Genomic DNA, 12454 nt, shown 5'->3' on the forward strand with positions numbered 1-12454 from the left:
ATTAATCTCTTGAGTCTAATTCAGAGTCCAGTAAATGATAGATGCTAAGTTTCATACAGTGAAACAATTTGAGCAGTACAAAATGGCATAATCCTCAAGGAGCGTACCAAGCAAGATACTTCCTATCTTTAAAAGTGGAGGGAATATCTTATGTGAGGGAAAACATTAAAATTCCTCCTCCTGTAGATAAAATGTTACTTGAGTAGGATGCTTGCTGAAAATTAATTGCCAATGATACAAAAGACTCATTACCAGAGTACTCTCTTCAGGGTTTTATCTAGGGCTATTTTAACATCTTTATTCCTCAAACTGTAGATCAGAGGGTTAAGCATGGGAACCACATTGGTGTAGAAGACTGAAGCAAACTCGCCTTCTTCCATCAATCCAGGAAAAGAGGTCGTTAAGTAGGTAAACGCCCCTGACCCAAAAAACAGAGCAACAGCAATTATGTGGGAGCCACATGTGCTAAAGGCTTTGGATCTTCCCTCAGCAGAAGGAATCCAGAGAATGTTGGAAAGAATCGAAGCATAAGAGATGAAGATGCTGACACTGGACACTACGATGACCACTCCAACAACAATGAAGAAGACAAGTTTGTTGATGCGGGTGCTGGTGCAGGAGAGCTGCAGGAGTGGAAGAACCTCACAGAGGTAATGGCGGATGACATTGGAATCACAAAAGGTCAGTCTCAGCATGCTTCCAGTGTGGGCCATGGCCCCAGCAAACCCTATCACATATGAACCAAACATTAGCAGAAAGCAGACCCGATGGGACCTGGTGGTGGTGTACAGCAGAGGAGTGCAGATGGCTACGTAGCGATCATAGGCCATCGATACCAAGACGTAGCACTCAGAACTGACAAAGAAACAGAAGAAAAATAGTTGAGTCATGCACCCCGTGTAAGAGATAATATTTTCTGACACAAAATTATTCAGCATTTTGGGGGTAAACACACAGGAATAACAGAGATCTATAAAGGACAAGTTGAAGAGGAAAAAGTACATTGGGGTATGAAGACTAGAATTCAGCCCAATTAAGGTAATCAAGACCAAGTTTCCTACCACAGTGAATACATAGATCCCTAAGAACAGGAGGAAGAAGGGGAGCTGGAGCTCTGATTGTTCTGATAATCCCACAAGGATAAACTCAGTCACTGAGGAGCTGTTTCTCAGTCATTCCCTTCTGGCACATCGACTGTGGAAACGAGGACAAAGCACAAAGTTACACAAGCACCAGCATGAACAATGGAAGAAGGCCAGAGAAGATTGGTCAGAGCAAGGATGCCCTCCCTTCTTTGGCTTTCTTCCCCCATCTATGCCCCTCCCTCTCCTAGGTTGTCGATAGTGTGACTGTGACAGCATCTAAGGTCCCCTAGGCTAGACATGAATCCAAGCTAGTCTGTTGGCATGGGCAGCAAGGATTCTGTCTCTGCTTAAGAGATGAGGAGGCTGCATACCTCAGTGGGCTGCCAAGGACTCTCAGAAAGATACCCCAAGAGCCAGGGTACAACCTAGACCTGCTGTCTCAGGCTTTGTGAGATAGTCCCTTCTTGTCCGGCCATTCTCTGCCTTCCTCTCCCAACCACCCTCTGGGTTCCCACCTGGAGAGAAAGCCACACCAAAAGCCAGAGTGTTCCCTATTGGCTTTGCACATCCTGCCTTCCTCCTTGAAGCCCCTTTGTTCCACCTCACCTCAGAGTTAGTACTGAGAGCAGGAAAGGAAGCAATGCTTCCCGGAGCCCTTGAATATGGGATACAAGAAAACCATCAGGAAAGACAGGATTCAGATCTTTACCTTTCTTCCCCCATACCTTTTCAGTGCTGGATTTTTGCAATTCTTTCTCCAATAGTCAGAAGAATAAGATGGTGCTGCTATAACGTAAAGCAGACAGCCTTGCAGGCTAACTCTTCTGATTCCCTTGGTGCTGTGAACAGAGCTTAAACAGGCCCAAATTCTCCAAGGTGCTTGAGAAAGAACTCAGGGTTTCTGTTTGTGGATTTTCCCAGATGGTCTTCATCAACTTCAGGAGAAAAATATTAGCAGTCCTTTCCACCAGGACCCCAGATGGCATACCACAGGGGACTTCAAGCTGTGTGACAATCTCAGAGACCTGATTAGCTACAGTTTCCCCTGGGATTTTCTCTGAGATCTGTCTTTAGAGGGAGGAAACTGCACTCTTTGTTTACATCCTGCATCAGATGTTTATGTAACATCTTGAGAGCTGGTGTTCTGCTCAATATTCTACTTTCCTCCAGGGATTTCATGTCGTTCAATGTAAAATTTGATGGGTTCATTTTTCTTCCCTTTCATTCATTCTTGGACCCTAAGCTTGACTTGCAGAGATAATGGCCCCAAATTCATTTTATACCACTTCCAAATTTTCTTAAGGAGCTTTGAAATGAGAACCAAAACATGTTTAGACAAAAGTTATAGGTGATCAGAGAGCTCCTCATATGAAATGCTTCTGAAGTCATGAGCTGCTCAGAACACCAGCAGCACAAATACCACCTCCTCTCAGCTCTACAGAAGTCCACAGACAGGCCTTGACCATATGTAAGGAGATTAAACTATCACAACACACAAGCGGTGAAGCACACACTCCTGCAAGGAGTTGCTCTGTAGAGAGGCAGGGCTCAGGTATAACTGGAGAGGTACGTAGGTTTGGATCTGTCATTCTTCAGATATCAAAGCTTCTCTTCATATGATCTGATACATGGCTATTCTAGGGGAAATCCACATGCATGTGTACATCTGCATTTGCAACTTTCCATTCAGGTTCCCTAAAATAATTCCAGTTTGCCTGGGAGGGTCCTGAATGGCACTCATTATCCCTATACAATTATTAATAGCATGTCCTTTCACTCTCAAAAGAACATGAATATGTACTAAAATTTTTATGGTCACCTTACTAAAAAGAGCATAAGCAGCTATTCAGATACCCTGGTTCCTGTGGTCTCTTAGATTCACTGACTTCCATCTGCTGTCTGTCAGAATCTCTGTCTTTTACTTTCTTTACTCTCGAAGTCCTCCTTAACTGAAAACCCTTCCTATCTCTTCAGTACATGTTGGCTTCAAAAATAGAAAGCTGCTTCTGATTTATACCTAGCAAAGAAACCTAAAGCAAAGAAATTGAAACCTAACTATCTGCCCAGAATAGGGGAAAAGTGCAGAACAAGGGGACAGGAATAACACTGGTACCAAGAGTAAAATTAGTACAATGTATTGTTGTCTATAATTGTTTGTGGATACAATAAATTGTTTAGCATTGTTTAAGAAACATAGATACACACACACACACACACACACACACACACACATACACATATCCATATACTTTTTTTTTTTTTTTTTGGTTCTGGGGATTAAACTCAGGGGCACTCAACCACTGAGCCACATCCCCAGACCTATTTTGTATTTTATTTAGAGACAGGGCCTCACTGAGTTGCTTAGCAACTCACTTTTGCTGAGGCTGACTTTGAATTCACCATCCTCCTACCTCAGCCTCCTGAGCAGTTGGGATTATAGGCGTGTAGTGCACCACCACATCTGGCTATCTATATCCATTTTTAAACAGCATTTCACTGCTAGATGTCTACTCAATAAAAATAAGTACATGTTTATCTAAAGACATGCCAAAAATATTCATAGAAGGATTGCACATATTAGCCAAAAACTGAAGACAATCTACATGTAAACCAACTATAGACTAAATACTAAATAGTGGAATGTTAATAAAATTCCATTTAGCCATGAAAATTAATAACAGATAAATATCATCACTCTATTATGGAGCAAAAGAAGCCAAGCACAAAAGCGTGCATATCTTATAACTCCATGTATATAAAGTTAAAAGATAAGAAAATTAGTCTGTAGTCTTAAAATTCAGATAACATTTACTCTTAGCTGGGAAGGCTAGAAAGGTATATGAAGGGTGTTTCAAGTTTCCTGATAATGTTCTGGTTCTGTTAGGGGTACTGGTTACACAGATGTATCTAGTTAGCAAAAAATTCACCAAGCTATGTATCTTTATGTTATAATTAAATTAAAAGTTTATTTAAAGCATAAGTTGAGAGCAAGAAAATAAATCATCCTACCAAATTAGTTTAAGACTAAAATTGCTAAACATCTTTGAGCCATAATCCCTCATTTGGAAAATGGTTATTTACTGACCTGACAGCTCAGTATAGCAGAACATGCAAGAAAAATGACTGTTTTTATTTCTCATCCATCTTGTGTTCCTTAAAATAAAAACCTGCTATATTTTTCTTATATAAAGGGAGGAAATCGAGAGGAAAGAAAATTAATGCATATGGAGCAACTATAGTCCTTGGCATTGTGCTGGATGTTTTCTAGTATAATATTATGTTTATAACAACTATAGAATGTGCATGTGTGTGGCAGATTGTATTTTCCAAAGATGCCCATTACCAACACACGCACGCTCACGCATATATAGCTTGTATCCCACATATTTTGGTATAGTAGAACTGACTCTCTTTGTTCCCTACCCTAGTCTCTGGGCACAGTCTTGAAGTTTCTCCAACCAACAGAGTATGGTGGAATGGTGGAACGGACGCTATGTGACATTCAAATGAGGTCATTAAAGGACATGTCTTCTGCACTCTATCCATCTCTCTCTCCTCTCTCTTGCTCTCCCTCCCTCCCACTGTAATCCCCAGCCTTCAGGACAGTTATATTTATGGCCTGAATGCAAGTGGGTGAATATCATATCAGGAAAAACAGTCAATGGAAAACCATGGGAGTTGCCACAAGAAGTCTGAATTACTTGGTCCAATTCTCCCTTGGACCCAAAAAAGTCTCCTTTCATTTTCATATTTGAAAGGTATTTTAAGGTAGTTTTTGTGAAGAAAATAGACTTACTTTTTAGTACACGTAATTTCTTACCCACTGTGTTTTCCTATTTTGAATGGCAATTTAGCAGATGTGTAGCAATGACCCAAAAATGGGAGAGAATTTTCTCTGTTCATTAGTGTAGAAGTCAATTTATTTATCCAAAAATGTTCATGAAAGTCATTTATTTCCAGCAATATTATACACTTTTTATATTCAGAAAGATTTCTCCTGATAAAACAGAATGAAGGATTCTGGATAAACTATAAAATCATCTATGTTTTCATGTGTGAACTGGCAGAAACTAAGTGAAAATCTGCAAGAGCAAAAGAGAAAAGATAAGAAATTCAAAGGATGAGCACTGGACTGGGAATTTGTCTTTGGGGAGATAATGGATACCTGGGGACATGTGAGTTTAGGCTTAATTGGCCACCTGTGCAGGACATACAGATAAAGCCTGAGACTCCAGTAGGTTGGGAGTTTGGAACCATGAACTCATAATACTGAATCCCTAAAAGGAAACATCCTCTGAGTCTTAATTAAAGAAGAAACAAACAAACAAAAAGTCCAAAGAGGGATGCCAAGACACGTGTCTGACTTGGCTCTAGAGGGCAGAAAATGAGACAAAATATTCCAAGAATTTCTAGCCACCTTTGTATGTGAGGCAAAAAAATGCAACAGATAGATGATAGATAGATAATGATGATAGATAGATGCTAGATGATACATAGTGATGATAGATAGATGATAGATGATAGATGATAGATAATGACGATAGATAATGATGATAGATAATGATGATAGATCAATAGATGTAGGTGATAGATGATTGATAGTGATGATAGATGATAGATGATAGATAATGATGATAGATGATAGATAATGATGATAATGTTGATAGACGATAGATGTAGGTGATAGATAGATAGATGATAGATAGATAGATAGATAGATAGATAGATAGATAGATAGATAGATAGATAGATAGATAGACTCTATGGATAATGCAATTTAAATCCAGATATCCAAGAATTTTCCCAGATAAATATCCAAGAATAATGAACTCAAGGTGAAAATAACTTAAAATAAGCCACCATGAAAGAGAATCACCTGAATGGCAAAACATGAACTCATCTGTAATCCCAGCAACCAGGAGACTAAGGCAGAATGATTGGAAGTTTAAAGTCAGCCTCAGAACCTTAGTGAGATCCTGTCTCAAAATAAAGAAAAAAAAGAAAAAAGACTAGAAATAGCTGAATTGTAAAGCGTCCCTGGATTCAATCCCCAGTACAAAAAAACAAAACAAAACAAAAGCCTGCAAAGCCAACAAGACTTGCAAAATTATTAGGCTTATCAAGGACATATTCTGTCCTTGACAAAGCAAATGTTTAATTTAAACTATAAAAACAAATCTTAAAGGAAGCATCAGTATTGAAGAAACCATCAAAATTCTAAAGAGTTAAATGGATCTTTTAGAAAATAAAACAAGATGATTGAAATTAGGAACTCTATGAATAGATTAAACTACCTGTTAGACACAAATGAAGGAAAATAAGTAAACCAGAGGATAGATCTGAAGATATTATCCAGAACACAGCATCAGTGGAGGGTAAGGGAGACTGTGAATTAGAAATATAATGTAAAACAGTAGAAATAAAGAAAATCAACAAATAAGTCAAACTGCTGTATCTATGGGTTTCACATCAGCAATTCAGTTAATAGTGGATCAAAAATATATGGAAATATTTAGTATCAATACTAAATGTGTACAAAAATTTTTCATGTCATTATTTTCTAAACAATATAGTACAACTATTTGGATAACATTGACATTGTATTAGGTATTATAAGTAATGAAGAGATGGTCTAAAGTATACCAGAGGATGTAAATAAGTTAATGTAAATAATATAACATTTTATATGAGATAGGTGAGCATTGGCCGATTCGGGCATCTATTCTAGAATCAATTCCTCAAGGATATCAAGGAACAACTTCTTATACAGAGGATTAAATACAACTTATGTGGAGAATTAAACACAATTTAGGCCCATTGCTGTGCTCTAAAAATAAAACAATAATCAAAACTGAAATAGCAATTATCAAAAAAATCAAAATGGGTTCCTGCAATTTGAACATGTAATCCAGATGGAGAAACCTAAAAGAAACAGATACTTACACATAACTAATTAAAACACAATCAGTGTGCCAGGAAGAGGTCATGAGATCCCAAGTAAAACCATGTAAGAGTGGGCCTTTCTGAGTCTTGAAGGTCAGAGAAGCCTCCCTAAGGAAGAGAAATTCAGTTTCAAAATTGAAAAGTAAATGGAAAAAAAAATCACTTGTTTGTGACGGTCCAACATTGGAATTCCTTTCACGTTTGAGGAATCTAAACCCTCTTGCAATAATTCCCAGAGAATATCAGACATGCATTCAGCCGTTGGATGATTCCATGCAGGACTCTGAGTGTAGAGCAATTGACACAAACAGGAATTATTTATACTTCATTTTGGCAAAGACAAAGAAAAATCAAACCCACCAGTCAAAAACAAATGTCAGGTGCTGGCAGTGCCAACAGGAACAACCAGCACAGCCTAGACAGACAGTTCTATGACTATGATTCCCACTTGGCTATGATTCCACCACCTGGCTCCCCCATCCTGCCTGACTCCAAAGCTGGTTCCCCAGGCTGTTCTCAAATTCCGTGACCTCCCTCTTTCTTGTCAATTAGCTCTTCTTGCTAAGTTTTTATCAGAACCAACTTTGCCGTTTGCAGCCAAGATCCTTGGCTGGTACAATAGATATTGAGAATAAGAAGACCATGGTAGGAAATGGAGACAGGGAGAGACCAGACGCCTTCAAAGGAGGTAGATGCACAACCGCAGTCACCTTCAAAACCGGGTGCTATAAACCCCCTCCAGGTTTTGCTCTATTTGAATGATTGTCTCCTCCCTCGATGTGTTGTTTGGACGTGGCTTGGAGGATAAAACGAACAAATTGCCTGGATTCCAAAGACTGCCGTTCCTCCTACTCTTACAACAAGGTCTCCAAAACCTTCTATTTTTCAATGGTTCTCTTTTTTTCTTTAACAAGCAAAATCATGCTACTTAGTGGAATGAATATAAGCTTCTTTGTTGGCTAAAGAGAAATGGGTTCAATAAATTTTATCTGGCTAACTTTTTTTTGTTTTTTCATAACCCCACAGTTTGTGATAGAAAAAAATCCTAATACCGTGCTCTTTTTTTAATTATTTTTTTTATTTTTACAGACTGCATTTTGATTCATTGTACACAAATGGGGTACATCTTAAATGAAATGTCAGTTATATAAAAATTAATGGAATTAAATAGGATTTTTAATATCTAAGGACAATAATAGCTCAATAATTAATTTTATTAATCAGTAAATAAGTAGTATATGTTTATATTACTCAATCTATGATATGTTCTGTTTTTCTTGTGCTGTTTTCACTTTTATTGACTTTGAGAACAATGCCTAGCATAGCTTTTTACATACCTTTGTAAAAATCAATACCTAGATCTACTTTTTACACACCTTTTTTTAACCAATTTTTCTTGTTAAAACTTAGAAAATAGTTTTACTCTTTAAAAACCCTTGTAGGCTATTATAGAAAGAGCATCTTTGATTTTAAAGCATGTTATTTTATGCTAACTCTTTATTCAGAAGCAGTCTCCAATTATTACATTGTTACTATGGAAATGCACAATCTGTTTTATAATATAGTTTTAGAAATGTATTGCTATTAGTCTTGAATAACAAGTAGAAGATTAAAAAGAAAATCAGGAGGGCATTCTGAGCACAGGAAATCACAAAAGGAAAAGTGAAAGATTATAAAGCCGGGTAACCTGCAAACTTGGATACTGGCAAGTGATGTTGAGAATCAAGTCATTTATATACATGGGAGAGGTGGGATATTGTTGAAATGGGTTAGTGATGACAATTAATGGTCCCTCCTTCCTCTTTTAATTCAGAAAATCAACTGAGAAATTACACACAGGAACCAGATACAAGAAAAATAAAAACAAAAAGTCCAAGTTTATTGCTGACAAAGTTGGTTGGAAGTTTCAGTTTGGATGGGCATCTACAATAGGACCTTGCAATTCCCTCATTGCACATAACAGATTAAATGTGTAAATCCAGATCTAAACTGAACTGGGCAACATTTGGTCTTCCCTGTTAAAGAGAGGGGTTGCAAATGGAGAGATCAGTGGGGGTCCTGAGAATGTGCCTGTCCTAACTAGAAAAAGGAGAGTGAGACCATAGGAAGGGTACTGCCACACTGAGCCACAAATGTATTCTCCCAATTCCTCCCAGTATAAATCACTCTTCCCGCTTGGGATGGGATGGGGGAGGACATGGACAAAGAGATATTTATACATTTACAGAATAACAACAAATGGTACTTGGTATAATCACATCTTTGTATGTGTACATAGTTTTTGCAAACTGGTCTAAACTAGTCTAAACAAACACATGTACACACACACACAAAAAAAAAAAATACTTTGAAAAAATGTACACCAAAATGCCAAAATTAGTAATCTTTAGGTGAAGGGATCATGGAGATATTTTTAAAAGCTTTTGCTTATCTCCACTCATTCTTTATCTAACATATTCCTACCACACAAGCATTGCTTTGCAAATTTTAGAAAAATGATTTTTAAAAATTAAAGATAAAACACTGCATAATTTCAGTATTTTAAAGTCTCACTAGGGATTTGTTCGATATGTATTTAGCAACTGCTGAATCTGCCAGGTCTTAAACTCCCTGCATGTATTTGATCACCTGGCTGAAGTTAGGACTGTAACTTCAAATAAACATTTTCTAAATATATGGCTGTACAATCCATGTAACAGTAGTTCATTGGGTCTCACATATATTCACATTACTGACCCTATTATCTCAGTGCATTTAAAAAGGAAAAATCTTTGGTGTCTTTCTTTTGACATTTGTTTTTGGCAAATTGTTTCCAAATGAAAGTAAATGCAGGGATTATTCAGCTCAAGACAGCAAGAACTTGGACATTGTACAAGGTGAATATATATGCATCACATGTGCTATTTCTTACACACCCAGATTGAGCCTTCTGGGAGGCAGCGAGTGTTAAGAGTGTGGGCTCTAGAGTTATGTAATCTAAATTCAATTCTTCCCTCTACCAGTTATCATCTGCAATCTTGGGCAAGCTCCTCAACTTAAGACTTGATTTACCCATCTATAAAACAGGGATAATGGATAATCCAGTTGTTGAAAAGATTAAATTGGAACATGTAGATAAAGTTCGTAGGACAAAGTGAAGTCTCAAAAATGGGCTAAAGCAGGAGGATCACAAATTCAAAGCCAGCCTGGGCAACTTAGTGAATTCCTGTTTGAAAATAAAAGATAAAAAGGATTGTGGAAGTATCTCAGTGATAGATTGTCCCTGGGCTCAATCACCAATACCATGGTCCCACACATTACTGATGGGAACCTGAGGAAATTGTCATGTGAGCAGGAAAGTGTCTTGATGAGATGGCAACCCAGATGACCCTTAAGGGCCATCAACTATGGGCCACAGCAGATTGACCTACTCATAGAGACCAATTATAGCATTTGCAGAGATATGCTTAGAGGGACAAAAATCTAAATGGGTATTTTCCAAACACGAATATTTACCAATTAACTATTTGGTTGTAAAATCACACTAACTACAGCTCATCCCACCTAGGAGTCATATCTTAGCTTTAAACACCATCTCTAACCAGAACCAGTACTGGGCAGGGAAGGTAAAAAGATAAGTTTGAGATGTATCACTTTACCAGAAAGAAATAAAATGTTCAAAATTTGATAGAGATATGTTGAAAGAACATGAAAACCAATGTGAAAAGGCTCCCATTAGCCAAATAAGGAGTCAAATTGATCATTAAAGTAAATTCTGAGTATGGAATTGTCACAGTGAAACCCACTGATTTGTGAAATTAATATGTGATAATCTAAAACAGTAGATGCTGAGGACAATGAATCCTAACCTATTAGACATATGAGTCCATAATGATGTGAATGAATGAATGATGTTGAAAGGCTCTCCCTGCCATAATTCCAACTAATAAGAATCAGTGGAGTTAGAAAATCTCCATTTTTCAACCATTAAGCTAAATCTTGATTCAGGTAAGAATCATCAGTGGATGCTAAATCTTGTGTGGAAGTTTGAAAAGAAGTAAGATAGGGTCTCAAAATATCTCCCCACAATTTACTTTAAATTTCAAAGTGAAATCACTAAGGGACTTCCAAAGTTACAAAAACTTCTGTATTATCAAATGTCCCCAGAAGCAACTCTGAGAATATAACCACATTCATTTGTGAGAGAAAATAAAAGGAAGATTTGTTCTGTGGAAGCAGTACTGTGTCTTGCAAGTCAGCAAAGAATAATCAAGTTGTGATCATGGTAAATTTTTCTAAGTGATCTTACCCTTTGAAAGTAAGTGTTTGGGCAAGTACCCTGGAAAAGTGAGAGCTCCACAGGAGTGATTTATTTTTCATTGTACTAATTCTTCTTCACTGTGTTATCTCTGAGACAATAGTTGAAATGGAGAGTGCAAAATGAGTGCCCAGTTGTTGGTATTTTATAAAATTTCCTCCAAAGGCCTCTGTTCAATTGGATAGCAATTTAGAATTTAAGATCACTATTTTATATAACACCATACTTTTTTATTTTTTATTTATTTTTACACAAATGGGGTACATCTTCTTGTTTCTATGGTTGTGCGCCATGTAGATTCACACCCTTTGTGTAATCATACATGTACATAGGGTAATGAAGTCTGTTCCATTTCACCATTAGAAGAATGGGGGTGTGAAAAACCCCGTACATTTTCATTGAAGGAATGGAAGTCAGGGTTCATGTCTCCAAGTGAGGGTCTGTTTTCTACCACAGTCACTAGGTGATATGAACCTAAACTTGGGGATCACAAGAAGAATATAACCAGATCAAAGTGACAATATTGGGTGTCCATCTAGGTGCCAGAAGAGGAAAATGTACTGCCAGGAGAATGAGAACAAGAAGCCCCTTTAGTGTGTCAGCTTCTAAAATTGCTAAACACCCCATTTCTGGATTCTATAAATATTTGTCAAACCCCTACCCTAAGAGTGCCAGGGAGTGTGCTAGGACTGGGGGATATAGCAAAATAAATATTAGGGATTCTGCTCGCACAGAGTGTATAATGAAGGGAAAATGAGTGTTATGGTTTACATATGAAGTGTCCCCTAGAAACCTCATGTATTAGACAATGCAAAAAAGTTTACAGGTGAACTGATTGGGCTATACGATCCTTAATCTAATGCATACATTAAGTCAATCAAGTGCATTAACTGGATGGTGTACCTTAGGCAAGGTGGGTGTGGATGGAGAAGATAGATCACTGGGGGCGTGCCTTTAAGCTTTATATTTTGTCCTTGTTGAACGGAGTGTGCTCCTTTCCCTGCTTCACTTCCTGGAGCCATGTCCTGATCCACTTTTCTCCACATGCCTTCCACCACGATGTTGTCTCATCTTTCCTCTGCAATACTCTTCCACCATGATGTTCTGACTCACCTCTAGCCCAGAACTA

General features: G+C 37.7%; 1 protein-coding gene across 1 annotated transcript; it reads right to left on the reverse strand.

Moving 5' to 3' along the window:
* Positions 1–248: 248 nt before the first annotated feature.
* LOC306640322 (olfactory receptor 8B4-like) lies at positions 249–1191 on the reverse strand (the record flags this gene model as incomplete). The annotated part of the gene is given in 2 exon segments (XM_079104521.1): positions 249–1170; positions 1172–1191. Coding segments are annotated over 2 exon segments (942 nt in total).
* Positions 1192–12454: the final 11263 nt, after the last annotated feature.

Source organism: Sciurus vulgaris (assembly GCF_902686455.1).
Source record: "Sciurus vulgaris genome assembly, chromosome: 11".
Classification (NCBI taxonomy): Eukaryota; Metazoa; Chordata; class Mammalia; order Rodentia; family Sciuridae; genus Sciurus; species Sciurus vulgaris.